At 52.3% G+C, this 27,781-nt stretch overlaps 8 protein-coding genes across 8 annotated transcripts; 4 read left to right on the top strand and 4 right to left on the bottom strand.

The window, feature by feature from the left end:
* Positions 1 to 431: 431 nt before the first annotated feature.
* NCS54_00036000 (Hypothetical protein) lies at positions 432 to 2,588 on the bottom strand (the record flags this gene model as incomplete). The annotated part of the gene is made up of 1 exon (XM_053146013.1): positions 432 to 2,588. The coding sequence occupies one exon, from the start codon at positions 2,586 to 2,588 to the stop codon at positions 432 to 434; it is 2,157 nt and encodes a 718-aa protein (XP_053001988.1).
* A 216-nt stretch (positions 2,589 to 2,804) lies between these two features.
* Positions 2,805 to 3,608, top strand: NCS54_00035900 (Hypothetical protein; the record flags this gene model as incomplete). Its single annotated transcript, XM_053146012.1, has 5 exons — positions 2,805 to 2,944; positions 3,007 to 3,121; positions 3,172 to 3,237; positions 3,288 to 3,410; positions 3,465 to 3,608. The coding sequence occupies exons 1-5, from the start codon at positions 2,910 to 2,912 to the stop codon at positions 3,606 to 3,608; spliced, it is 483 nt and encodes a 160-aa protein (XP_053001987.1). The 5' UTR covers positions 2,805 to 2,909.
* Positions 3,609 to 4,053: 445 nt separating this feature from the next.
* NCS54_00035800 (Hypothetical protein) lies at positions 4,054 to 4,608 on the top strand (the record flags this gene model as incomplete). Its single annotated transcript, XM_053146011.1, has 1 exon — positions 4,054 to 4,608. One exon carries the CDS (start codon positions 4,054 to 4,056, stop codon positions 4,606 to 4,608), a length of 555 nt encoding a protein of 184 aa, XP_053001986.1.
* Positions 4,609 to 4,878: 270 nt separating this feature from the next.
* Positions 4,879 to 6,395, top strand: NCS54_00035700 (Hypothetical protein; the record flags this gene model as incomplete). Its single annotated transcript, XM_053146010.1, has 2 exons — positions 4,879 to 5,040; positions 5,100 to 6,395. 2 exons carry the CDS (start codon positions 4,879 to 4,881, stop codon positions 6,393 to 6,395), a joined length of 1,458 nt encoding a protein of 485 aa, XP_053001985.1.
* Positions 6,396 to 7,460: 1,065 nt separating this feature from the next.
* Positions 7,461 to 9,215, bottom strand: NCS54_00035600 (AA-permease domain-containing protein; the record flags this gene model as incomplete). Its single annotated transcript, XM_053146009.1, has 2 exons — positions 7,461 to 8,646; positions 8,704 to 9,215. The coding sequence occupies 2 exons, from the start codon at positions 9,213 to 9,215 to the stop codon at positions 7,461 to 7,463; spliced, it is 1,698 nt and encodes a 565-aa protein (XP_053001984.1).
* Positions 9,216 to 14,179: 4,964 nt separating this feature from the next.
* NCS54_00035500 (Hypothetical protein) lies at positions 14,180 to 15,385 on the top strand (the record flags this gene model as incomplete). The annotated part of the gene is made up of 4 exons (XM_053146008.1): positions 14,180 to 14,565; positions 14,615 to 14,838; positions 14,896 to 14,969; positions 15,020 to 15,385. The coding sequence occupies 4 exons, from the start codon at positions 14,180 to 14,182 to the stop codon at positions 15,383 to 15,385; spliced, it is 1,050 nt and encodes a 349-aa protein (XP_053001983.1).
* Positions 15,386 to 17,995: 2,610 nt separating this feature from the next.
* Positions 17,996 to 21,601, bottom strand: NCS54_00035400 (Hypothetical protein; the record flags this gene model as incomplete). Its single annotated transcript, XM_053146007.1, has 2 exons — positions 17,996 to 19,985; positions 21,141 to 21,601. The coding sequence occupies 2 exons, from the start codon at positions 21,599 to 21,601 to the stop codon at positions 17,996 to 17,998; spliced, it is 2,451 nt and encodes an 816-aa protein (XP_053001982.1).
* A 4,671-nt stretch (positions 21,602 to 26,272) lies between these two features.
* On the bottom strand, positions 26,273 to 27,643 carry NCS54_00035300 (Hypothetical protein; the record flags this gene model as incomplete). The annotated part of the gene is made up of 1 exon (XM_053146006.1): positions 26,273 to 27,643. The coding sequence occupies one exon, from the start codon at positions 27,641 to 27,643 to the stop codon at positions 26,273 to 26,275; it is 1,371 nt and encodes a 456-aa protein (XP_053001981.1).
* Between the last annotated feature and the right edge of the window lie 138 nt (positions 27,644 to 27,781).

Below are 27,781 nucleotides of genomic sequence, written 5' to 3'. Positions count from 1 at the left end.
ACAGTGCTAGCTGACGAGGAAACTTACTATAGAAACTATGCCCCGTGAGACTGCAGACCGCCATGTCCCAGAGAGCCCTTTGTCGTGTCAAATCCACTGTGCCGTACCACGATTGCTCGTGACCCTGGACGCTGGTGGCGGCGAGGGCGGCGCCTCCGGCTGCGGGGGACCATCTAGGTAGGTAATCAAGGGATCTGCTCGTGGTAGGCGCAGGTGCCGAGGTAATCAATTCAAGGGTTTCGCAAGGCAATGCGAGTTAAGCTGGTTGGCAGGTGTTGATACAAGAAAAGTCATTCATATGTATGCTGGGTAACGTCTACCCAGCCACGTGTAGCTAAGTTTACATCCAATGCGGCTCAAATGCCATATCAACTTCCCTCGACAATCAATGTACAAACGAGAGGGGTCGCCCATCTCCGTCTTTTGTCCGCTCAAACCAATCCCGCCCACTGCCCCTGCTCCAGATATGCCGGTCGCTGATCCGGTACTGGCCATGTGATCAGCCTCCTTGGCCTCGCCCTCAAATGTGCTGGCCCAAACTGTCCAGGCGTTCTGCTTATCCGCCCAGCCGACATTGCTATCGGTTCTGGAAGAACGACGGCTGTCTTCTGATCGCGAAGCCATGCCTTGGCCTGGTTTTTAGCCTGATTCTTCCTTGACTTCTTCTGCTTCTTGGCTGCCCCATCAGCCCTGTTGTTGCTCGGAAAACCCTCGCACTCCATCACCGCCTCCAGCACACGCCTCGAGATCGAGAGTTGTGACAGAAAACCAATCAGCTCCTGATTGAGCTTCAATGTCTGCTTGGTTGCCGTGTTTCCAATGTGCAGAGCCATTGACTCGCGGAACTGGGGGCTGAAATCTGGATAGAGGAGTTTACTCTCAATAGAGCGCGTTGTCCTTTCCACAAAAGCCACCTCCTTCCAGAGAGCCTCTATTTGTAGCAACCTGCTCTCTGAAGAGTGGACGAGCTGAGTTGTTGAGCTCTGTAGCTGAAGTTGTGAAGTAGAGTCGACCGTCGCTAGAGCCTCCAGAAACTGGCGGAATCCCTGAGTTGAGATGGACAGGTTATCCAGAGTTGACTCGGACACTTGACCACCAGAAGTTCTCAGACCAACAAGGTCAAGGAGGACATGCAGCCGGCTGATGAGATAGGTAGTGCTCTCGTTACGATTCATCAGCATGGATTGCCATGTGTTTGGGCAATTCGTGAAGCCTTGAATCAGACGCACAGCAGCCTTCCAGTCAAGAGCGAGGATGCACTCGTCAAACAATTGCTTGATCGTGTTCGTGCCAAGCACAACGTTGGCCTTCATGCATGACACGAAGAAGAGTGCAGCCTGGTCGAATAACTTGAAATGAAGAAGACCATCAATCACTGCCTCGATGATAGGCTTGGTAAGAGGTGCGTGCCCCCAGATCCAATCACCTGTTTGGGTAGATGTCTTGTTACTCATTCTTTTTGCCTTGGGTGGGGCAGTGTCAGTGACATGTCTGCGACCCAGTTTGGCTCCCGTTTCTGTATCAAGGCCAGTAAGGCACGCAAGAGCGCGAAGGAACCTTCCATGGTTCTGGGAGTTCTTGTAGTGGTTCAAGATTGCCACGAAAGTAGATGGCGTTGGCTGGACGCGTCGGTAGTAGAAGAATGAGTTGACCAGGGCCTCGGAAATATACTTGTGCCCTTGCTTGTCAAAGGCAACAATTAAGGTGTTGAGCGTGTGCATATCAGCTGGGTACGCCGACACAAGCAAATTGTAGCACACCCTGCCAACTTTTTCCTTTAGCCTGAGATCGGGGGAATCAACCACTTCTCTGAGTCGTCGGTTCAAGGTGATTCGGTTTCTCCTAGCTCTGGCAGGGTCGATCGAGTCGAAAGTATAAGAGACGCCCTCGTACGCCAAATGGCGAGCCTCATAGTAGCTGGGGCTGGAGGATGTTGATTTGTCGTGAGCAGCAGCGCGGTCCAGGAGTTGTGTGACAAGATGAACAATTGTCCGAGAGTCGTTGTGAAGATGTTTCTGGTTTAACGGAGTTCGGTGAGGAAGAAATTGATCAATCTCCTCGTCCTTTATAGCTTGCTCAAGGCGTTCGTAGTCTGTCTGCCTCAGAGCAAGCATTGCTGCTTCATCCGGGCATTGATAATAGTCGGCTTGCAGGCGGTTCAAAAACTCGGAAACGCGTATGGTAACAGGCTTGTCGATCTCTTTCATATACGGTCGGTTCGTGTAGATATCCTTGAGAGATTGCCATAGAACATCCATCTGGCTGAGGCTCAGTTCATCCTTTTGGGTAAGGTTGGTTGTAATTCGCTTCGTCTCGAGGGTTCGGAGCATCTGAAGCTCGGCCAATTCCCGCCGCGTCTCCTCCAATTGGCGATCCAAGTCTTGCCTGCGGTCCTCCTTCTTCACGGCATCGACGACAGCTGCGGTCGCAAACATGGAGCTGTAGCATGCTGTAAAGATATCGGCAAAGGTGACTTTGCGTGGTCGAGAGGCAGTCGTCACCCGTCGGCCGAGGGCGCTGACGGCGGTTTCGCAGACCCGGCATCCGCAGCGGTGAGCCTGGCCGGCTCTCGACCATAGAGTCTGCATGATGGAAATGCGATTTTCGGTCAAGACATCGCTTGAGGGTGATTGAGGCGTGGGCTGACGGCTATCGTTCAATTGAGGTGTTTCGCGGATCCGGAAGCAAGAAATTGGCCAGTCACGGATGGTTCGATTATCCAGATCACGTGAAGGTCTCCCGACGGCCCTCCGACTGCTATTCGCACACCCCACCACCCCACCTTCGTCACTTGGAACCTGACGCAGCTGGATTTTGTTCTCTGTGCTCAACACACTCTGCGATATTCCATCTTGCTGCTTAGTTCATTTCTGTTTTTTGTTGTTACTGATCTGCTCATACCTCTCAACATGTTCGCTCTCTATCTCACCGCCGAGTTGCAAGGGTACGCCAGACAAGCTTGTGGACGCAACCCAACTGAGCTTCGCTGATGAGGGGCAATGACAGGGTTACCAACTTGCGCCCTGACGACACTCAAGACAACCCTTTCTGGTACATGTTCAAGGTCCAGTGTACTTCTTGTCGTGAGGTCCACGCAAACCATGTTGGCGTGAACCGATTTGTATGTCTTGACTCGTCTTAGCTTCTTGAGTAACTACTCATCACCCCTAGGAAACCAATGAGATGAGTGGAAGTAGAGGAGAGGCCAACTTCGTCTGGAAGTGCAAAAACTGCAAGGTAATCATTTCCATACACTCTTATTGCCTCTTCATCTAACACGATCCCAGCGAGAGTCGTCGGCATCCATCAAGGCTGCACCAGCCCCCTACGAACAGAGTGAGCCGGCGAAGGCTCAGAAGATCATCGAGTTTGACTGCCGAGGACTCGAATTCACCGAATTCAAGGCCGAGGTGAGTAAACATTCAGCCCTCTTATATTATGATGTCGACTAACATGATCTGCAGGGCGAGTGGCTGGCAGATGGTGCCGAAACCAACACCAAGTTCAACGACATTGACTTGGTGGACGGTGAGTGGTTCGACTACGACGAAAAGGCGAATGAAGAGGTCAGCATCAACGAGATCAAGTGGGAAATTCGTCGTGCCTAAAGTTACTTGTCGCTTCTGAGCAGTTGAGTTGGCGTAGGGGTTGATGTTTTTGGGTGAGGTTGTGGTTTGGGGTGTTGAACAAACGGGCGAAGGCTTAGTTGGGGACGGAGTTTTGAACAAAGTCGCAAGAGAAAATGGAGCCGAGTTTATGGCTCTTAAAATGAATCAACATTAGATGAGAAGCCACACTTGAGAGTCTTTGAAGTGCGAAGTTGGTTTATAGTACCATGTTCCTTGCCTGATGAAGCTTGTGGTTGTGTGCAAGGGAGGAAGAGCCAATGGGGTTGGGTGATCTCAGCAGACCCACTTTCTAAATCGGATCGCCTTCACGTCAAAGCGTGTGTGTCCGCAAAGGTTCTGCTGAAGCAGCGACAACTTCAAACTTCGACAACATTCAAAGACAATATTCTCCGAGAGATTGTGCAATCCTCAACCTCAAGAAACAATGGCTCTTTCTGAGCTTCCAGGAACGGTCGACTTCCTCACCGATGCAGCACACCTCCTCCGCATGACAGCTCCAGAAACCTCAGCGCACCTCATGAGCGTTCGCGGTCAGCTCCTCTTCCAGCAAGGGATCCCGCCATCCGATGTTCAACGCCAACATGTATGTGGCAGATGTGGTCTAATCATGATCCCAGGCCAGGGAGCTACTCTAAAGGTTGACGCGCGAAAAGCCATTCGAAGAAAGGCCGAGGGCGCCAAGTCAACCAAATCAACCCCTGAGGTCCCTCAGCCTTCAGGCCCTTGCAAAGTTTTTCACTGCAATAGCTGCCAACAGGAGACAAAGATATCGCTTCCACCTCCGGGACCTGCCACACGACGCAAGGCTGCGACCCAATCCAAGGTTAAGAAACCTGTTGCTCCCGAGCTACTTAAGCCAACTGCAAATGCTAGCAGCAAGAAGAGGGCCAAGAATCGGAAGGCCGGGCTGCAGGCGCTTCTGTCAGGGCAAAAACAGCAACCAACCAACCCGCTCAGTCTCGCTCATTTCATGAAATGATCATGTTGTCAACCAGACAGAGCCCGTGATAACAAGTCGCCACGGATGAATCTAGGCCCGCCTCGCTCAGTCAGGCCGCGACGCAGAGCATCCCGAAGATTCTAGCGCCTGCGCCCACCAAAACTCTGCGCTGCAGCCCCATGACATAACCACCGCCCACCCACTGTGGCTTGGGCATTTCAGTTGCCCCTCCAAAAATTTCATGAACCCCTCCATCGGATCAGGACCCAACACGCTTTTGCAAAGAGTCACGATTCGAGCCGAACAACAATGACGACCGACGACGTGAACAAGCAGACTCCTCAGGAGTTCTTTGAGACCATCGGCAACAAGGTCAAGAACCTTGCGCCTACTGCCGATGGCGAACAACATGACGACGACGAGCGGGCTGTTGAAGAAATTGAGTCGCTTTGCATGAACTGCGGCAAGAATGTGAGTCGAAATCTCTCTCGAGCCTTGCGCAAAGATCAGATACTAACGCATGCTTCTAGGGCATGACCCGAATGCTCCTTACCGCGATCCCCTACTTCCGCGAAATTGTCATCATGTCCTTTTCCTGCGAACACTGCAACTTTCAGAACAACGAGATCCAGGCTGCTGGAACCGTCCAGCCCAAGGGCACACACTACGAGCTGCGCTTGACTGCCCTCGCCGACTTTGCGCGACAGGTTGTCAAGTCGGATACTGCCACCGTCAAGTTTATCGAGCTGGACCTCGAGATTCCCGCTGGCCGCGGCCAGCTGACAAATGTCGAGGGTCTTTTGACGACTGTCATTGATGATCTCGAGCTGGGACAAGAGGCGCGAAAGGAGCAGGCTCCCGAGGTGTACATCAAGGTCGCCGAGATCATCGCCAAGGGCCGTGCCATGCTGCTTGGCGACTCGTTCCCCTTCCGTGTCTGGGTCGACGACCCTGCTGGAAACTCTTTCATTGCTCCCGACCTGAAGGACGGTGTGGGCAAGTGGGAGAAGCACGAGTATGCCCGAACTCCCGAGCAGAACGCTGCATTGGGTCTCTCCGACTCCGACCCCAGCGCCGGCCAAGAGCACCAAAACCCTGGCTTGACTGCTGATGGCGAAATCATCCCCAACGAGGTCTACAGCTTCCCTGCCACATGCCCCGGCTGCATGCACCCTTGCACTACACACATGAAGATGGTTGACATTCCCCACTTCAAGCAAGTGGTTCTCATGTCGACCGTGTGCGATGACTGCGGTTACCGGTCCAACGATGTCAAGACTGGTGGTGAGATCCCTGAGCTGGGTGAGAAGATCGTTCTCGATGTCAAGGATAGTGCCGATCTTGGCCGTGACATTCTCAAGAGTGAGACATGTGCGCTTGAGTGCCCCGAGCTTAAGCTCCAGGTCAACCCCGGTACCCTTGGTGGTCGCTTCACCACCGTTGAGGGTCTCTTGACCCAGGTCCGCAACGACCTCCACTCCCAGATCTTTGAGGCCGACGGCTCTGGCCAGGGTGGTGACTCTCTCGCTGCCGAGGAGAAGAGCCAGTGGGATGAGTTCTTCGACGGCCTCGATACCGCGATCCGGGGAGAGAAGCCCTTCACCATCATCCTCACCGATCCCTTCGCCAGCAGCTACGTCCAGCCCCTGGTAGACCCGCCAAAGCCTGACCCCAGCATCCACCGTGAGAACTACACCCGCACAGACGAGGAGGAGGAGGAGCTTGGTCTTAAGGACATGAAGCTAGAGAACTATGGTGAGAAGGAGGAGGAGAAGGATGGAGATAAGAAGGAGGAGGAAGCAAAGAAGGAGACGGAGCAAAGGTAGCAGTGGGCAAGAGGTTCCCAATTTTAGAAATTCCAGAGTATAGACGACGCAATGAGTAAAAGTTTAACGAGTTAATTCACTGATACCGACTTTGCTTATTGTGACTCAACTGCTGCCAGAGCAAACCTGGGTGTCGCGGCCAGACAGAATCACGGCAAAACCAAGATAGATGCACATCACTTGGCATAATAATGGATGTATGTACTCATTACGTGATGTGCATTCCCGCGCACCTGACTTGATTGTCTCAAGAGAGTAGGGTAGTTAGATCAAAGGTCACCTGGCTGAACCCTATCCCACCAACTTACATATTTTCGTAGCATGTGAATAGAACCTCTCAACTTGAAACCAAGATACTTCGAGTGTGCTTCTCCCTTGCAAGAAGAGCTCAAGTTTCAGCAACTTGTAGCAACATGTCTGTGACGCATATCTATCATGCGAGTCAGAGTTGCAATTATTAGAAGAGACACGGTTGCACCTTGCAGCTTTTTCTGCTGCTCCAAGATTTCTATGATATACCTAGTTAACAGAATAGTTGCCAGGAAGGGCGTACTCAGTGGAATCTCTTCATTATCGAAGATGATCTCCTGAATATCAGCTTGTTTAGGGATTCCTAACTCACGCCGGAATAACCAAACCAATGCTTGAAGAGCTGAACAGCCTTCTCATCTCGTTGTCAGTTGACCATTGAGAAGAAATTGAAACTAAGAGAGCCTAAGATCAGCTATAAGAACAAGACTTGTGATATATCTTGTCCAATGTCATTGAGACAACCGGTTCCGAACCAGTCTGTGATAAGGATAAAATAACCCATACTGGAAAAGTAATTCATATTCAAAATTAAGTCAGTATTAATTTCAGGAACTCTTTCATCATAGAAAACGGAGAAAGGGACCATTAGACTCCTAGCCTTTCCCTCCTAGAGTTTTACGCGCGTTTGATGTATCATTTAGTTAGGTCAAGTTTAATGCAGGTTACCGATGAAGAGTAAAATATGAATTCAATCCATTCAAAGCAAAAACTGATGGTTATATAAAGTTGTGGAGTGGTTAGAAAGAGATGCTCTCAAACAACAGTGGCCTGCTTGTTCCTCATTAATCCAAACATCTGAACGATCTCCACCCAGAAACCAACAGGAACCTCCTCAAACGAAGCCTCGTAGGCGTCAATCTGCGGCTTCTCCCACACGAGGTCAGCCTCAGAGGCCTTGACAAACTTGGTCTTCTTGGTAAACTTCCAGCCGAAAAATGTGATGGGCGCAACCAGCACCATGGTGTAATATGTGAAGAAGCCGTCAACGGTGAAGTTGCCGGGTAAGAAGACGCTGTAGCCGTACACGCAGACGACGCAGGTCAGGAAGATGGCCGAGATATAGGATCCGTAGGGCTGGAACCAGCCACAGTAGGGGAGGGTCTTGCGGTCGAGGCCCTGAGCTTTGCAGGCGTTGTAGAAGAAGATGTAAGTGACTGAGATGACGATGTGGTCGATGATTTGGGCCGCAGTAATGATGTTTGTGAGCCATGTGAGGACGACGACAGAATCGTTTGAGACGGCCAGGAATGCCAAGAAGGGGAACAGCATGACGATTCCCAGACAGTAGATGGGCAGACCGAAAGACGTGCACTTGAGAAGAAATCTAGGGGCTTGGCCCTCAAGAGCCAGACCGTAAAGACTTCGAGTGCCATAGTATGTCAGGGCGTTTCCAGCTGAGAAGATGCTGGACACCAAGAGGGCGTTGGTGATGTGAGGTAGGACTCCAATGCCAAGGTTACCCATGGCAATGACATAGGGAGAGGCAGCTCCGGTTCCAGCACCCTCACCAGTTCCGCTGACAATACCAACAAGGGTAGAGTCGTTATAGGGGAGAACAATGCCAACGCAGACGGCCGAGAGGATAAAGAAGATGCCGAACCGGATGTAGGTGGTCTTGAAGGCGTTCTTAAGGTATCGACGAGGCAGCTTGGCCTCTCCTGCGATCATAGACACATACTCGGGGCCCACAACTGTGAAAGCTGCAATCCAAAGTGAACCCAGAAAGCCTTCGAAACGTCCGAGGTCGCCAGTGGTGATATACTCGGCAAAAGCCCCTGGATTCTGCCAGTGTCTGAATCCATACGCATCTTTGGCTGGATTTCCTCCTACCATTGTGATGAATGTGAAAAAGAAGAGGATGAAGAAGAGGAGGACCTTTCCGAGGGAAAGCCAGAATTCAGCTTCGCCGAACCATCTAACGGCGCCGACGTTGATGACACTTGGATGAACAAGTTAGCAGGCGATGTCACGGTAGGAAAGGATAGAAAAGACTCACCCATAAAGTACGATGCAAGCAGCTACAACAACAGCAACGGGTATATCATCTCTCCAGAATTTCAAGACGACATTGAGGGCCGAGATTTCAAAGGGGACCAGGAGGGCTTCGTAGAGGAAGAAGTTCCAGCCAACCATGAAACCAAACGACTCGTCAACCCAGCGACCAGCCATGCGAATAAAAGCACCAGACACAGGCATAAACGTCGCCATCTCGGCCATGGAGTTGTTGACCAGGCCCACCATGCACGAGTACAAGGTATAGGCCAGCAGCAGACTCGCAGGGCCTCCGTGGGCTAGACCTGTGCCGATGGAGACGAAGACGGCCGTGCCAATGGAGCCTCCGATGGCGATGAGTTGGATCTGACGGTTACCGAGACGACGGTGTAGCTGGCTCGTGTATGTGACGCTGCCATTGAGGACGCTGCCACCACCGGTTGTGGTCTGTGGTTCGAGCTTGGTGTCGGCGATGCTCGACGCGTCGACGGGGGGTTTCTCGTCGTAGGTGTCCATGATATGGAGACGAAGTAGGTTCAACAAGAGATAGAGAAGGGGAGAAGAGAGGAGTGATGATCAGCAAGAGAGAGTAGTAAAACGGTCGGGGTACGGCTGGGTTTAAATGTCCATGACAAGACATGAGCCATCCCTCTAATCAGTCCCGGGACAATGGACTAGACTGACTCGAAATCTCCTCCCCCGCAGATCCAAGCCTATCCACAAGTGTGTCTCCGCTTCCCCAGAGCCTGGGGTAAAAGAAGGTTGCACCAAACAGAGTCGAGGCCCAGACCCTGGTCATTCATGATACTACAAGGATTTCCTCCAGCCGGACTCCCCGTTTGGTTCTTTCTCTTTATCTCTTTGAGTGCGCGAAGGCTCCCAACGCGTACCGGACAGGGGTTTGATCCAATCAAAATGGAGCTTACGAGAGGTACTTCTTTTCCCACCTAAATTCTATGGTGATATAAGTCAAAGCAGTACGATGAGTTACATAGTGCAACATTGCAAAGCTCACAGCCGTACCTTAATTTGGGCACCTTCCTTTTCCCCCTGTTCCCGTCAATCTCCCCCAACGCCTTCTCTTTTGCTTGTGACCTCACAACACCACAGCGATGGCCCTGACAGGCGTGACAGGCAGAGCGCTTGGTGCGGCCTCGATAGCTGAGCTTATGGCCCGGGTGATTGAGGTCTTCGTTGCCGGCCCTGTATCTCTTCCTTCCATGAAAATCGGGACTGAAGGTCGCGATGAGGGCATCTACAAGGCAGCCTCGCCACGCCTCTTGCGACTTGTATCTCTTCCAACTTGGGCTGCCGTGAAGTTGAAGAAGATAGCTGTTGATGAGGGCAATGTCAAATAAGAAGGTCCAGGCTAGAGCCTGCCAAGGGCCCCGACGAACGCGGTGATCATAGCCTAGCGATGCCCTCAGTTGGTCTCCTCGGTCCATATGATTCATTTCGTCGTTATAAGTAGCAGCAATAGAAGGAATCTCGAATTGCTTCACAGCTTCCTTACCAAAAAAACGCTATATCGGCCGTGCCCGGGCTTCTATTGTATTTGGCCTCTTCCTCTTCCGGTTGACGCGTTCATCGCCCTTGAATACAGAAGTCAGGAAGAGCACGAGGGCGTTATCCTTCCACGCGATTTGGTTGACCTGCCAAGCCAAGGGACAAATTAGTAAGGGAAATACAGCTAAATCTGTCTGAATTCCTTGCCTTGTGATCAACTGTTGGGGCCATTCGAAGCTCGCTAAACCGAAGAAGGTTACGGCCGGCAGTGTCATCGACTTTGAGCTGTACGAAGGGCTTGAAGATACCATAGTTGCGGCGGGCTGTGCCTGTGGCCCCGTGACCTAGCCGTCGAAGATGTGTGAAGAGATTCGCCGATGAGAAGAGGTTATCGATGAAGACGTGATATCTGGCTTTTGGCAGCTTATTGACTAGGGTAACGACCACGCTTTGAGTCGGATTGAGAGGCGTATATAGGTCCTTTCGTCTCTGAATGCGTAGTTGACGAGAAAACTGACTCTTCTTCCTTGGCTGCCGGCGCGGCTTCTTGGGGAGACCAACAGGTCCGTATCTCTTCTTCGGCTGGTGCCAAATCCACCGTAGGAAGAAGCCCTTCTGGGCCATAACCTAGGTCTTAAAGCCGAGGGGCGTGGGTTTATTTGGGACCTTCGTTGTCTCGTATGACCTCCCTGTGAAGCGGGTCATATACTCATCCACAGCGATATTCGTGCCCGGGCTCCATAGCTCGAGAGACGCCGCTTGTAGGTGCTCAGACCAGTCATCTACGGCCTTGAAGACCTTCGGAAGGCCTGTATCGGCGAGGTTGAACGGGTTGAAGACTCGTAGGTGCCGTTGAAGAAGCTGGAACCTGTCGAATGTCATATATCGAATAATCGAGTGGTTAGGGCCTTGATGCCCCTGATGAGAAGTCTCCTAATGGGCGTGGAGCCTTGGTTCCTTGTGAATTCCTATGTAAATCAGGATAGCAAGCCATACGTATACCTCGGCGACGGAGGTGTTATGCCAGCCTCTAAGCCGGGCTGCCGGGCGTAACTGACGGTCTCGGAGCAGGCTTGCAACCTAGCTATTGGTATATTGGACCTATCTTTTAACTAAGGAATAAGGTAGGAAGAGCTGGAAGAGCTGTAGGGGCGTATGGGGCAGTGGCTTGACCTCAAAGTCGCGTGAAGGCATCTCCATTGGAAGGAAGTAAGCCCCGCAGGTTGTGGCCGGGCTGAAGACCGGCCGGCACGTGATATCGTTGGGCTGCTCGCGGCGGCTATTTTCCTCTGTGATATAGCTACTTGAATCAGAGGCGTTAAGTGCCTCGCCGGGAATTGATTGAGAAGTCATAGGTCTCTTCAAAATGATTTCTATGGTGTTTTGGCTGTAATTCCTTTCTGAGAGACCTTCCCGTACCCCGCCCGTACCCTCGTCATTACGTGAGAAAAAGTGGGTCCGGTACGCGTTGGGAGCCTTCGCGCACTCAAAGAGATCCCCCCGCTTGTCTATGAGGGCAGTGCATCTCTATCCCGCCTTACCCGGATTAGATACGTTTACCGGATTCGCCATCTCCAACGGTTCCCCCCTGGGAGGACAACGTCATGGTGGAGAGTTGGCTCATGCTATCCATCATGACCCAACAAGAAGCCCGGAATGATACGACTAGTCTGTAACAGGGCATTTTACCCCGTCTAGGTCAGTGTTTTTAGCCTTTTGCCAAGTCTCGACTGGTCTGTGTATATCACGCATCCTCCCTATGGTGTTGAGTCTGATAGTAATGGCCCGACACCATCCCGGTCTCTAAATCGCTACCTGACTGTACAGGAGAACTACATGTTTTCCCCGTTTATCATGCTGAGCGAATGTATCATTAACGTATCTTGTCAAATCCACAGATAACGGTCTCAAGCGGCGGGATTGGGGCATTACCGTATCACAGCTACAACACTACCTATTGGTTCTACATCCCAGCATGAACTCACCATGGCGCCACAAAGTTGATTTGAGGGGACCTGGAGGGAGAAGCTTAACCAAGTTGGTTCCCTCCGCTTTCTCCTTTCAGTTCTCCGATCTTTCTCCAAGCCCTCCACATGATTCATGAGCTGAGCATGATGGCTGTCCCCCTTGTTCGCGTGGCGAGCTTGGGGAAACGCAACCTCTCCAAGACGTCGATCAAGGGTCTTTTTCATGAAACTACAGTTGTTTAAACACAATGGTTTTTGGTGTAGAAACAATCAAGACATCTGAGTGTGCTTTGGACCGAGTCAAGACACCAAGGTGGCAAAGCACCTCGATAAGAAGAAATTCCCTCGCCCCTTTTCCACTAGGGGACACCAATGCTTTTTGTCTCTCATCAAGTAGATTCCCTGTCTCATCATCATGAGCTGGTGAAGCGGTTCCGACAATGGAAGTTGACCTGCCCGTCTCCTATTGGCTGCTCGGTGTTCACATCCGATCCCTGACGGCTAGAGAAAAAGACGATTGGCTAGTTCCCGGCAAGGCTTCAAGGATAGGTTCGGCTCGGCTAACCGCTTTGGATGGAGTGTCGGATGAGAAGCCGACCCGGATGATTCTTGTTCTCGGGAACTTGATCGGGTTTTCTTTCAAGTCACGGCCTCGGATCTTGGACTCGACCCGAAAGTCCTTTAAGGACGCTTGGTCGCCCATGTTCCTCGGGACGTCGGGTTGGAGGGAAGGATGGGCTTCCCGTCGAAGAGATGACCACCTCCCCTCAGCCACTTTTCCTCCCCAGGAAACCTTTCGACAAATCTTGCATGCTCTGCTTGGTATCAAAAGCGATATTCGGAGCCATAGATAATGGTACGCGATCAATACGAGGGGTGGTTGCGAAGCAGTGGTGTAAGAGTGACAAGAGCTGGACAGACATATTAATATTATTATGATTCTTTTTTCATTTCTGGCTTGAATGCTGTCTCCATTTTTGCCCTGCGATTCTGAGGCCAAACAACACTTTCTCACAGAGAAGGAGCTTAGGTCGAGGAGACATGGTCTTGGAGCAGAGGTACAAAAGTGGCTGCATACGGAGGCGCGTGACAGGACATGATACCGTTGATAAGTGTGGGGGAGGGATCAACAATGGACCAAAGACACTAAGATATGATGGCCTGCAATCGAACCAGATTACGCAGGTTAACCTATTCAGATAGCTCAGGACATGTGAGTGTCGGTTCCTCACACTTGGGCTTTGCCATTGATCGTTCAACTTCTCCCTCATAGAGATGAAAGTGTGTCAAGGCGCAAAGAACACAGTTCTCGATGCAATGGCAGCACTCAAACCTAATTCTGTGAAAGACCGCAACGTAGAATTGGACCGCGATCTTGGATATCAAGTCGAGAATCAACGTCTCCCCCTCCCTAACTGCTTCGAACTATCCCATACATAGCAAGCACCATATCAAATGCCGTGGACTAATGCCCCAATGATAGCCTCTGCGGGGGGATCTAGACTGCGGGAACTATATCCGAACTCCACCCCCTTATCAACGACAGCATTTCCCAACTCGATCAAGCTGACGAATAGGAGACTCCTACACCCCAGGCGTGACCAGGAACCAGGCCCCTAGCTTATACTCCCTAAGCTCTGTCACTCTCCTTTTGGAAACTCTCCTGTGTCGGTATCTATACCCCCCAGATTTGGTCACTTGACTGTTGGTTGATGATTAAATCATGATTTCTCCCGAAGCGACACACAGTCTCTGCTCGTTTCCCGCGGGAAAGCCACTCTGCTCTAACCCGTGGGTGTTGATCTTGGCTATTGGTCACGCTCACCATGCCTACGTCCGAGATTCGGGCGTTAGCCTACCTCTTGGCGGAGCATCTATAAATATAAAATACCCTTCCTCCGTCCCCAGGTCTTGTTATCTTGATCACTTCACCTCAACTCCACAAGGACAACCCCCTATCTCAAAGATATCCTAACAGCACATCCCGATAACAACATCCCGTTCAAAATGCCCAGCGCAACCTACGAAACTCCGGCCCCCTTGCCCGCTCGCAAGCCCGCCCCCTTCGTCGTCGGCCCTACCAACAAGACCCCCCTACGCCCAACCACCAAGCTTCCCCAGGATGTCATTGACGCCGCCCGTGCCATCCCCGCCGAGGACTTTGACGCCCGCAAGCACGTCTGCTTTGAGCCGCCCAAGAGGACCTACACCATGAAGGAGTGGGGGTATGAGAACCAGGGCGTCTCCCATATCGCTGGCTCCGACCCCTTCCCCCTCTTCACTGAGGCCGCCGTCAGGCAGGTCCGTCGCGAGCTATTCAGCGAGGAGGTGCTCAGAACCTGCCAGTATGCCTCGACCTTTACCAAGAACCAGATCCGAGGCTACTCTCAAGAGTGAGTGAGCTCCCCTCCCCGGAGATTCCGAGCTAAACCGTGATGCCAGGATGGCCCCCTTCGCCCATGCTCTCTGGAAGAGCCCTGAGGTACTAGAAGCTGTCTCCGAAGTTGCTGGTATCGATCTCGTCCCCTTTGAGTACGAGGTTGGCCATGCCAACCTCTTCTTCAGCGACGGGGACGAGACCAGTGACAAGGGCAATGACAGCGTCGGCTTCTCGTGGCACTACGACAGCTTCCCATTTGTCTGTGTCACTATGCTCTCCGACTGCAGTGAGTTGACACCGAGGCTCTAGCTATGTACGCACTGAGTGACTGACGTTCTTGTAGCTGGAATGGAGGGTGGTGAGACTGCTGTTCTCACTGGCAGCGGCGAAGTCCTCAAGGTCCGCGGTCCTACTATGGTGTGTCGACCCTAGATGCTGACCCTACTCTCTACTAACTCAACTCCAAGGGAACTGCCGTCATTCTTCAAGGCCGATACGTCAAGCACGCCGCCCTCAAAGCCATCGGCAAGGAGAGAATCTCATTCATCACAGCCTTCCGACCCAAGTCGCCATTCGTCAAAGACGAGCTCGTCCTCACAGGCTCCCGTCTCATCAGCAACCAGTCAGAGCTGCTCTACGACTACTGCACCTACCGTGCCGATATCTTGGAGGAGCGCTTCCGCGATCATGCCAAGAAGCTGAGGGATGCCCGGGCCGCGGGAGTCAAGTTCAGCCCCGATGCTGTGAGAGAGTTTATCCAGGAGCAAAAGGAGATGCTCGAGGCGGCTTTGTTGGAGATGATTCCTATCCACGATGTTGTAGAAGTTGAGTAAGGGTAGCCTTTGGGGTGATATAGCCTACGAGATACATCATGACAATCAAAAAGCGTGTGATTTCTTCAAGTCCTTACAGAGCCAATCCCCCGTGAGTTGTGATTTCCTGAGGTGACTATCACAAAGGTACAACTGACTACCGATAGAGAACTCAAGGAATACCCGAAGGAGATGCAAGCCTCCGGCACCTGAAACTGCTTCCGGCGGTGTCCAAGTGGAGGCGCCGGTCTTGGAGTCCGGTTCCCGTAGCGGCGCCGGATAGAAAGACCGTAGTCTCGGAGACCGGTTAGCTTAGCCGATCTACGCGAGCCGGGAAGATAAGGCACTTGAGGGGGAAGCAGGATTATGGCTAGGCCAAAAGCAGCGTCCAGGATGAGCCTGTTTGAGTTATCTTCTTCACCCAGGCAACCAAGAGAGCATTCAATGTATATGACGTAGTCTGCAAGAAACATTCCTCTCTCACTCCTCCAGTTTGAGGCATGAGAAATTTGATTTCCATCTACGGCACAGTTGATAACATCTGATGGTCCACGGGACGAGTTGTTCTGTCACAGAACCGTTGTGCTCTTTCACACAGCAGGAGGTCGTGTGAGGGTAATGTTTTTAGACAGTGCCCTTGAGTTCCGTTGATATGCCCAGTTGTTCGTTTTTGTTTTTGTTTTCTTACCTTCTCTAACTCGGTTCTCGTGGTTACAAATCGCACGGCTAGCTATGGCTTCATCCGCGTCCAGGTGAGATTCTGTCTCGGGAACGTGGACGAGTAAGCGAGGCCGATGTGGAAGAGTCCATTACCTTCTCAAGAATATAGACAGTTTATCCAAGTTGGCTCGAAAGATTCGCTACGTCTGGATAGAATAATTTCTAGCTGCTGCTCTAACTAACACACCGGTTAGGCCACATCTATCCATGTAGTTAGTGCTTTGTGTTCTAAGTAAGTTTCTATATCGTTAACTCGAGACGGACTTTGAGCTTCCAGGCTCGGGCATAGCTTTACCATGTGGAGTTGGAACCTTTTTCTTTATGCATGCGTTCTGCACTCCTAGCAGGATTAAACTTGACGATGATAAGTCAAGCAAGACAGCTCAGTAACTAGATCGGTGTCGACTGGTGAACATCTGCTCGCGTGTATTTTTTTTTTTTTTTCGTTCTTTTCTCTCTCATACACACTCTCACTCTGAGTTGGTTTTTACTGTTCTGTGTTATCCACAACTTAAACCTAAGGTTAAACCTGACGTAGTGATGGCTACTTCGCTGGCAAAAAGAACACTCTAATAGCCTCAAAAAAGGCTGGGCCGCTCATAAAATTTGACAAAAATACTAGAAGAGAACAGCAAAAAAGCAATCGCTTGCCGTCAGCAAGACTCGAACTTGCGTTTTCAGTGCTTCATTGAGCCACAAACTGATGTACTGACCCCTATACGATGACGGCTTCTTAGTGATTGTTGAAAAGCAGGGTTCTTATTGTACTTTATGTACCCCACTCCGCAGGTACCCGCCCATGTCACCACCAGCGACAAGCCTTTGCTCACAAACATGCCAACATGTGTGAAGCCCCGACACGAAACAATTCGGGCCTTGGGTTTATTGTGTCATGATTATAAACTATACATCGCTGTCTTCATAGGACATTAGAAGCAAAGTTATTTAGATGCACACGGACTTGCATCGAGCAAGACTACAGTGACATGGATGCTGGTAATTCACTCGCAGATTGAGACCCGAGCATGACTTTAATACATTCAAGAAAAGTATCAGCACAGAAAACATCATGTCGTCCGTCTTCATACTATATTATGAGGCCTCCTGGGCGCTTTGGTACCACCATGTCGAGTCTCCCTTTCCTTCACGTTGACACAGCTTCCTACCACCACCAACCGACAGTTGCCATCGCCATCAAAACCAGCATCAGCATATTATAAACCCGACTGAGTATCTGACAACCTTGGCAGATTGTCTCGGGCCAGAAACCTTCTGACCAAGACACCAAGCATCAGCCTCAGCGAGTCAAACTAAAACACATACAACTTCACAAGAACCACAAAGCGAGGAAATGCTTCCCATCTCGTACAGTAACAGCCGATTACGAAACCCCTACACCGGGTATATTAAGCAACACACCCAATTCCGAACACCGCCCACTCCGTTTCCGTAGAGTCCAAGTCCAGTCTTGACTAAACCCACCCGTTTCCACCTCCCTCGACCTTCCAGGTGTGGCCTGAACCGGGGCCCTGAGAGAGACAGTGTGACAAAGGAAATGAGGAAAAGAAAGGGTAAAACAGATTAGGAAGGTCATTCTAGTGTGCCGAAACCGATTCCTTTTTGGCTCAACCTCCTTCCGCTTCTTGGTTGCTGAAAAGCACAACACTTTGCAAAAAAGGGCTCCCTCCCCGCGCTTATACCGTACAGACAAGACAGCCCTAGGAAACCAGAAAAAAAAAAGGTTGTCGAGAACAACGTAGCGTATAAAGTATTAGTGGTGAAAGGTCGCAAAATCGTCAATCGCTCCTTGCAACGGCTATTCGTGTATGCGTCTGCCAGCCGTTGTTCGTCCCGACTTGAGCGGGGACTGTTCAAGTCGACAAAGGTAGAAGCATTGTTTGTTGTAGTGGTTTAGAAAAAGGATGGCTTGGTAAGCACGCGGTATTCCACATAGTCCTCACCATCGATAGTGATGATATTGCCCTGGGACACCAACTTGCCCATGAAGGGACCATTGGCCTTGCGTTCGTACTTGACTCCACCATAGATCTTGGCGTCCTCGGATCCTGCCTTCATACGAAGGCTTTCCTGGCGCGCCCAAACTTTGTTGAGACGCTGCATCTCTTCCGATTCGTGGAACCGCATCCGTCCATTGACTGCCACCGAGGGGATAGCGGCGACGGCAGCGTTAGCAGCATCGGCAGCAGCGGCTACAGCTCGCTCGCGGTTTGCGGCGTGTCGGTCAGCACGTCCTTGGGCAGCCTCGGCACGTGCAATTTCGCGCCGGGCAAGAGACGAGGTCCGCTCGAGAGCATCAGCTCCTTGTGCTTTGCCAGCAGCGGAGGCCGACCGAGGCTGGGATTGGGGTTGAGCCTGGGCCTGGGGCGGTGGCTGAGCCGAAGTTTCAACCTCTGCAGGCAGTTGACGTGTCGGGCGTGACTCCATCCTGGCAGCGTCGATTGCCCGTGCAGCTTCGACGCGGCGGCTTTGACGAAGTTCATGACCTCCAAAGCCAGCCCGTCCAGTCTGGTCAGAATCGTAATCATCCGGCATGCGAGGCAGCGCCGGTGCAATAGACAGTGGAGCGGCAGTCTTGAAACTTGTTCCCGCAACCCTAGCCTGAGCATCGTATACTGCCTTTGTTTCATTCGCCGTTCGTTCATCCGGTGACTCCCCGTGGTCAATCTGCCACTGACGCACGCGGCAATACTCCTTGATCTCGGCACGAGGCAGGGACTTGAGGTGAGGCTCGAATATTACCTCCTCATACGGGATCCAGAGAGCACCAGCACCAGTTGGGAAATTGCCGTCAACGAACCGGCCATCGCGTGTCTCTCTTACGAGCTTGACACGGAACATGTCATTCTGACCCAAAATACCATAGACGGCGTGCTTGTCCTTGGGGTTCGGCTCCGCAGACTTCTCCCAGCAGCCCAGGAGGATTCGCGTAGGACGAGTTCCGGGGAGAGGGTCGATGACATTTCGAATAGGCTGGGGTCCGCCGGGCGCGGGCTGGATGGGAGTGTGCTCGTACACAACGCCGTTGGTGGGGGCCGGATTGATGGTGGCGAAGCCTCCACTAGTTCTTCGTCGCTTGGGATCACGGCTAGCCAAGATGTGGTCGGGGAGCTCTGCACCATAGGCAATCTGAGGTGGGTTGGTGGCGTTCTCTGCGGTAGGGTTCTGCTTGACGCGCTTTATCGCCTCCTTGACAGCGGCCTTATCCGCGGCGATACGTTCTTCTTCCGACGACTCAGTTCCTGCTGTATCGGCACGAAGTCTAACAAACTCCTTGACTTGATAGTGATCGAGGCCGACGAGGTGCTTGAGAAAAACAACTCTCTCAAAGGTGACCCAGCTGCCACCAGGGCCAGGGGGTAGGGGATACTCGTCGGGTACCAGTTCACCGGTCAAGGTGACAGGTTGGATGCGAGTTCGAAGGCGTTCCCGGACATCAATAAAGCCGATAACAGCATGTTTCAAATCCTCAACCGGGGCAGGTGAGTCTCTCCAATGACCAATCGTTACTCCCTTCACACTACCCAGGCTCGGCCGTGCAGGCTTGGGTCTCGTTGTGGCTGGAGGTGTCCTCTCCTTAGGGACTGACAAGGGTGCTTCGATCCTGCTATCGTTCAAGTCGTTGAGAATAGATGTGCGCTTCCGCTTAGGATAGTGAGAGACGATGGGTTCGTCATCGACATCGGCCATGGTTTCGTCCTCCTGATCAGATACAATGCGAGGTGATTGCTTGCGCAATCCGTTCGCACGAGCACCAACAACTATCTCGTCCTCGGGTTCGTTGAACTCGACGCCTGACGGTGAGTGAACACTGCTGACTGGATCGCTCAGTTCACTCTCAACCTCTCCCTCCCCGAACGAGGTCTTGCGACCGTTGGGCTGGCTGTTATTTGATTAGTCCATGTTCATCAAGTATATTCCAACAACAAAAAGTAGTTGTATCGGGAACAAGTACAGCGACAGAAAAGAACAAGGCGTTGAAGCGCAAACGTGGAGGCTGAGGGTTGGTGACCCGAGACTGCTCGGTCACGTGTGGGTAGAGACGCGGACGGCAAGGAGGCAAAATCAAGTGAACAAGATGAAGAGATGAATGATTGTGGAGAGTCAGGTACAGGGCCGTCCAAGACTCGGCGCGGTTGCAGGGATGATGTGCCAGTGCGAAAATAATAAGACAGGGTTGGTAGAATGTGAAACAGCAAGAGGGAATGGAGCGAGAAATGGGAGTACCTGAGGTCCTGGGGCACGGGAAGAAGGCCCATAGTTCCAAGGGCAAAGGCAGCAACGCGTTGCACAACTGTCGGCAACTCGGGGGCACGCCCAAGGGTGTATGAGGAAGGTGTATTTGTTGGTGGAAGGGGCAGAAACCAAGATATGAGATGAATGGCGTTGCGTGTATGGTTGCAAGACTTGGGAGAGGGAGCGCGTCCAAGAACAGCCAGAAAGGTGGGAAGTGGCGCAGAGGACCAAAAGTGCAGAAGAGAGACAAAAAAGTATGAAGAGGAAAGAAGGTTTGAGTTGTGGAAATGCCAATGCAGACCAGGGATGGATGGATGGATAGAAAGACAAGGCAAGACAGTGTCTGCCAGTTGTCACGAAAAGAAGTGGGAGCGAGTTGTGACAGTGATTCAGCCCGTTGGGCAACTGTTGACCGACTGACTGACGGCTTCTGCTCGACCAAGATTTTCCTGGCTGACAGACCAGATGAGACGCCGACAGTGATTCACAGTCACCGGGCTTTCTCTTTTAGGCCACAACATGAGTTGCATGGACGAGACAAGTCAGGCCAGGTGCGGTCAACAACCTACTGGTCTTGACAAATGGGGACATGCCAACTAGGCCATGACCCTGGACAAAAGCCACGCCACTCATTCACTTGCTCACTCACTCACTGGCTGGCTGAGGACGCGAAGAGATGGCCAAGCAAATGCAACACGACCGACGGTCGATCGCAAGTGCGAGCGAAATGACATGGGGGAAAAAAGCAAAACGGACAAGAGGGCACAAACAATCAGTTGACAATTAAGAGAAGATGACTTACTTGGGTGAAGCAATGCGAGATGATTGATTAGCAACAGCAGCACCGGGCGACGTTCTCCCGTTCGTGGTGCCAGTTGCGGGAGCGGGCGCAGATGCAGGCGCAGGCGATGGCGCGCTATCGTGAGCAGCCGGGCGAGCTGAAGTAGAGGTGGCCGGGTGCGGTGATGGCGGCGCCGGAGAGGTCGACGCGGGCCGGGGAGCTGATGCCGAGCCTAGGCCTGTCGTCGAGGTCGAGGTCGAGGCAGGTTTGGCGGGCGCCGAGTCTGTAGCCGGTGCTGGACTTGTGGCAGAGACAGAGACGGGAGCAGCGCGAGGAGAATCCGGAGTGGGTGCTGTGGTTGGTGATGCTGCTGGCTTTGCCAGGGCGGACTTGGGGGCAGCAGCAGAAGCTGACAGAGCTGGCGATATTGGCTCAGGTGGCGCAACTGGCGGCCTGGGCTTGTCGCCGTCGATGGTGTCCATGACGCGACGTGTAGGATGCCGGGATTAGCGATGCTGGGCGCGAGATAACTGAAGCGGATATCAGGCGGGCTGGGGGGGCTAAAGGGGAGTTCAGCGAGGTCCTGATGATGCTGGGCGCGTTTCCGGGGGGGTTGATGTTCGAGGTTGAGGTTGTGGTTGTAGAAAGAAGAAAGAGTCCGTCCGCGTCGACGGTCGCAAATCGACAGTTACGTGATCAAGGTATGTTAGGTTTAGGTAGGCAAGTACCTAGGTAGGTAGGTAGGTAGGTAGGCAGACAAGGTAAAGGCAAGGTAAGGCAAGGTAAGGCAAGGTAGGAAGATGCAAAAAAGGTGTCGGGGGTGGGAATCAGGAATGGAGGACAGACACCCTGGTTGGCCGAGGATCTGGATTCTGGAATCTAGAGCCGGGGGGTGGTCCAGGGCTAAAGGCAATAAGCCCAGTCCAACTTGGCAGAGAGACAGACAGATATGGGAAGGCAACCTACCAAAGGGGGGATGGAGGGGGGCAAAGGGCCGCAGCAGTGAGATGGAAGAAGCTAAGACGAGATTTATCGGAACCCAGAAGAAACGCGTCGGATTACGAGGCAGCCAAGTCTAGCAAGGTGAGGCTGCTAGTGAATGAATGGTGGATGTACAACCAGCCAGCCAGGTATGTTATTAATAGACCGGGTCAGAGATTCGAGCTCGGCCCAGTGAGCGAGGATAGAAAGGAAAAGGATTTCGAGTTGGGTTTGGAGGTGCAGAAAAGGATAGGTAGGGAAAAATTGGGGGTGTTTTGGGTTTTGGTGGGGGGGAGAGATAAAATAGAGACGAGTGAGACAGGGAAGAGGGAAAAAAAGAGGGAAAAGGGAAAGGGAAATTGTGTGGAGGGTGAGTGTGGGCAACAGAGGCAAGAAAGAAAAGAAGTGGATTTTGTCCATTTAGATTTTGCCTTAGGTTGCGACTTGCGATAGCGAGCGAGTGAGTGAGCGACAATCACCTCAGCCAAGACATGCCATTGCCATCCATTACTGGACTGTAGACCTACAGAAGTAATAGTACCCAACCCATCGCAGAAGCGCCCAGGTTTGATTGAATTGGGGGGATGGGGATGGGGATTGTGTGGAAATGGGCTAGCCAGCGAGCAGCAGTTTGGGTGGCCCGCCAGGAAGTACTAACCTCCGAGTCCGAGTCGAGTAACTTTCTGTCGAATCTCGCCAGGGGGTGGACGTGTTTTAGTTTCCAAGGGAGGAAAAAAGCATCCTCCCATCATCAGTTGACTTGGAGCACAGAGATTGGTCCTGCTTCTTCTTTCTCATCTTGTTGCCCATTTCGGCGCTAGGTCTACTTTTGGACAGCTTTCTCATCAACTTTCCGGCCTTTTTTTTGCCCCATTTCTCAGACCAGAGTCGAAAGCTGCTCATTGGTTTATTGCGTCAACAAGCCAACGTTGATTGGCGACGGGACCGACCCGACGCGACTTGGGAACTGAACTTGACAGCACCTGTTCTTGTTCTTGTGCAGGCGCCTTGGTTGATCATTGCGTCCACTAGGTCGGTACTAGTGCTCTCTCTCTGATGAACAAGCCAGCCAGCCAGCCATCTACCACAACAAAAAAGGGAATCCCCGTCAACAAGTGTGCCTCCATTGTTTGAAGACAAGAAAGCATCTCTTATGCATTGCCCGCTCTCTCTTCTTCAATGCCCTCTCTTCATTGTCACCCTCCTCGAATCTTATATTGATTGTCAGATGAAACATAGACGCAGTCAACCAACTCATGCGCGCCATTCTAGATCCACTCCCGCATGACGCTCGGCCCACTCCTCTCCCTGGACCAACAGCGCACTCTCTTTCTCTCAGAAGCTCTCGACTCACTGTAGGTTTCTTCTCAACCTCAGATAAGGTGCTACTGTGCTTGGATGAGTCGATGCAACTCTAAACGCGGTGGCCCCTTGGTTATCCTCAAACTCTGTTTATTGTTTTTTAAAATCACGTCCTCCCACTCACGTCTCTGCTTCTCGTATTGTCAACATTGGAGATTGATTGCCTGCCCGCCCCCCCCCCCCAGTTGACAACTCATGACACCGCCCTTTTACCCACGAGATGGATACGAAAGGAGATCGATGGAAAAAATCGAACCAGGGTTCGGGGCGCGAAACCCAACAGCGATACAGAGAGTGATACAATGGGCTCGGTTCTCTACCACTAGAGTGCGAATGATCGACCCCAACGACACCCGCCCCTCTCCCCATGACTCCCCCCCTAGCACCGCCCGTAAACTCATTACGAATTACGTGCGTGCGCCAAGCTTTGGTTCTTCCCGGGCCTGGGTTGAAGAGTGACCATCATGGCTCGATACAAGTTCAAGCCCGGATGACCCCTTTTGGGTTATGCGCCCGTATCTTGTCTTTCTCTCGAGCTTCCATCACTGTCTGGGCCCAGCATTCTTTTCAGCTGATGGATAGGTGGACAAGTCATGCACCCCGTCAGGCACTTGTCATGCTCTCTCTCTCTCATCTTACCCGGTTGTGCTTTGGTGCGACAGTAAGACTTCGGCAGTGTCGGCCACAGCTCACAGAGGTAGAGCATCAAGAAAATCAACATGTGCTGATGGGTGATGAATACCGAGCGAGCGAGTGATGTTCATCAGTGGCAGTCCCATTTCTGATTATGATGACATGTCCGCTCCCGTCGACTGGACCGCCGACACCAATCACAGGAAACGAGGCCCGTGGTCCAATTCCAAAGCACACACCTCTCTCTCTCTGTCTGTCTTGGAACCAATCAACAAGTGTCGAATTGCCGTGGGGCCCAGAAATCTTGCTTGCAATCTCGCAACTTCATGGACCCAGAAACATCCATTCCCATTCCCCGGCCTTGGGCGCACGCCCTTATTCTACACGCCCTTCGGTCCAAGCAATGAGGAATCCTCTTTTTGTGCGTTGCTTGCTCCCTTGGGGATCTTTCGAAGGCATTCAATCCTTAGCTAATGTCAATGCCTCTTCTTGACACACGACACAACTCAAAAACTTTACTCTCGTCCCCGTTGTTGAACGTCGCTCGCGAAACTGCCGAGGTTGGATCTAGATGGGGGGCACTCTTTTTTTGCACGAGTGTTGTACATACATACAGGACATACATAGTGGCAAAGCAAGGGTTAGGCGCGCACAGAAAGAAAGCTGAAGGGGGAAAATGGCTCCACGTTCTTTTCTTGTTGCCCAGCTGGACAGACAAACTCGTAACCTCCACCACCTACTCGAGTATCATGTCGCGCACGCCGCACTCGCATCTTGTTGGACAGATCGCGAGAAGGAACAAGTGTTGATGCAACAAGTGCTTACGACAGAGCCATAATACTGTCTGTCAGACTTGCAGAACAAGGGGTTTTGGTTGGTTGCCTACCAACAAACTGCCCTTGTTTTTTTCCTTCTCGAAACTCTCACAGTGGATCTCTTTGTCTTCTCTACCTAATATCTTTTAGACAATGGAAGGGGACTCTCATGACTCGACAAGATAATCAGATGTCGAGTCGACTTCTTTTTTAGTTAGTTAGGCGGGAGCGCGCGCCGCCAACAGAACAAATCGACCCATATCTCCCACACACCCCTGCAAGCTTTTTTTTCTCTCACTCTTGCCATTTATTTCTTCTTTCGGTTTCAATAGCTCAGGTAACCGGCAGACGGTCCTACACAGTGTCAAAAGTCCACGCGCAGAGCTCTCCACTTTGGGAGGGTCTTCCAAGTCTACTGCCGTGGGAGCAAGGTTTACGCCATTGATCCTTTCTTCATTTCAACATACTGATACTTTTTTTTATTCCCATGGTCCTTGTTTCGTAAGGGACTTGCAGTAAAAAGTATGCGCATCTACTTCCAATTAATTCACTCAGTTGCTACCCTGTTTTGGTGTGAGTTGTCGAAATTGTGAGGGGAGCGAATGACTATCCTGCCGAGTACCACAACAACAAACTGCATTGCAGACTCGGCGGGTTCCTCCTGCAACATGCCAGTAGTAGTAACCCCCTTTCTCGGTCATCCTTTCCCGTCCTGTGTCGCCGAGCCCGTTCAAGGCAACAATTAAATGAACAAAAAGGGCGCGCAGGATATGACTTGTGCGTCCCTCGTGTACAACCTCTTCACTCCCGGGTAGCACGCTTGATCGCGACTGGTTGGACTCGGGAGAGACATTCTGGCGAACGAGCTACTGCTCATAGCCGAAGTGATGCCTAGTTCCATGTTACTTTTTTGATTCGCACATAACTTGATGCAGAGGCGATTGTGGGACATGCCTGTCTAGGTGCAGTTGACAACATGCCAGTTGTTCATCCATGCGAGTTGAGTCAACATTGACTAGCATCCATATACTGCCAACATGCGCTCGCAAACTCGACATGCTTCTATTTTTGAGGGTTCAAGGGACCAACATGTCCTTACGATGCTTACGTTCAACTGTTGGTTCTGACAACTTGTATGCAATGCCTGATGCCATCCATGACTTGTGTCTCGACAGCCAACAAGACCCCATCACAACCACTCGAAACTTGGCACACGTCAGCTCATCTTGCATGACTTGCTTCATGTTCACGATGCATCCTGGGTAGATCCAATCTGTCACGTCGATTCGTGCGCGATGCCAGATGTATCATGTTCCTCCGCCCTATCTATCTGATACAAATTAGCCTGAGAGGTGTGGCCTATTAGCCCCCCCGTCCCCGTCCTCGTCCGCGACCACCACCCCTGCCCCTGCCTCCTCTGCCCCTCCCTCCGCCGCGGCTCGTCTTCTTGCCGCCCCTCTGCCCGCCCTTGTTGTCGAACCTCTCAAACAGCCTCTCCTCCCCAAACGCCCCCTCGCCGAACCTCATAAAGTTGACGAGGCCGCGGTCCACAATCGCCACCAGCACGTTGCGGTGTCCGTGCTTCAGGCGCTGATACATCCGCCCGGGGCCCTTCCACGCCTCGTTGGGCGGGTCGTGAGGCGTCGATTCCAGGAGGGCCTCAATCTCCTCCAGGGTCGGCACGAATGTGTCACCGGCGTCGACCACGGCGATGCGGAAGTCGGGCGGCGGTGGGTTCTTCTTGGAGAAAGGTGCGCCGCCAGACTTCCACACGTGCCAGAAGACCCGGTATGGTTCCTGCGGCGGGTGTATTGTGGGAGGTGTAGGCAGCGGCTTATGACGGGGGAGGATAGCGAGTTGATCGTAGATGGGCCTATAGGCACGGTAGAGGCCTGGCTGAACAAGAGGTCCCAATGGCTTCTGCCTTGAGGGTGCGGCGCCCGAGCTAAAGAAGGAAAACAGCCACTGCCAGAGGGTTTTTGACGCTGGAGCCTGAGGTGGTGCCTCGTAAGGCGGCGCCCGTAGGACGTAGAAGCCTGCTCGCTTGAGGTGTGAAAAGACTTGAAACTGAGGCAATGTGATCTTGCCCCTCTCGCCTTCATGGCCGATGAGGATTGAATATGCCGCCTCGAGACTTAGCGGGAGTCCAACATCGTAGTTGTCTGGTCCTAGATCTGTCCTTGGGGTTCCGTCACTCGACAGAAGCTCCTCCAATTGTCGCTCCGGCCACCAGAGGTCCACGGTCCCTCTCTCAACCAAGTAGAGAGCTTCTTCAGGCAGAAGCCAAAGCCGTCCCGCACCAAGGCGCTCAACCTTGCCGGGCACTGCGCGCCCAATATCCTTCTGCCAGCTGCCGCGCTCCTGCTCGACCATGACGACTCTGTCCCTTAGCCAGAGACCATCACGCTCGCCAGAGTGCTCAGTCTCAGCCCACCAGTCTGGGAAGCACCAGCCGCGCACCCAGGCATCCTCGCGATGTATCCTCGTGTAGCCCAGCACGTTGTCCATGACCTTGCGGCTCTGCTCGAGGAGGTTGTCCTGCGCGCGAGTGCCATGCGACTCAAAATCCTTTTCGCCCTTTCGGATCGCCTTTCCCGAGACGCCGGCCTTGTCAAACATGGAGAGGAATAGCTTGTAGTCGGGCGCATCTTCGTCGGCGTCTTCCGTAGCAGCAGCATTCGCGCCGTTCACCGGCGTAGCGACGGTGGGGTTATCGTCGTCGTCAAAAGCCATGACGGGCAGTTGAGGTGGGTTGTGATGGTTATTCAGACAGTCGCGGTGATCCAGAGAATTTCGGGCAGGACCTCGGGATATGCTGTCATCAGTATAGTATCGGTCTGGTTGAAGAGAAGAAGACGTAAGTTGAAGAAA

The sequence above is a fragment of the Fusarium falciforme genome, chromosome 1 (assembly GCF_026873545.1).
Source record: "Fusarium falciforme chromosome 1, complete sequence".
Taxonomy (NCBI): Eukaryota; Fungi; Ascomycota; class Sordariomycetes; order Hypocreales; family Nectriaceae; genus Fusarium; species Fusarium falciforme.
Note: the sequence above shows the minus strand (reverse complement) of the source record. Positions and strands in the feature narration are given on the sequence as shown.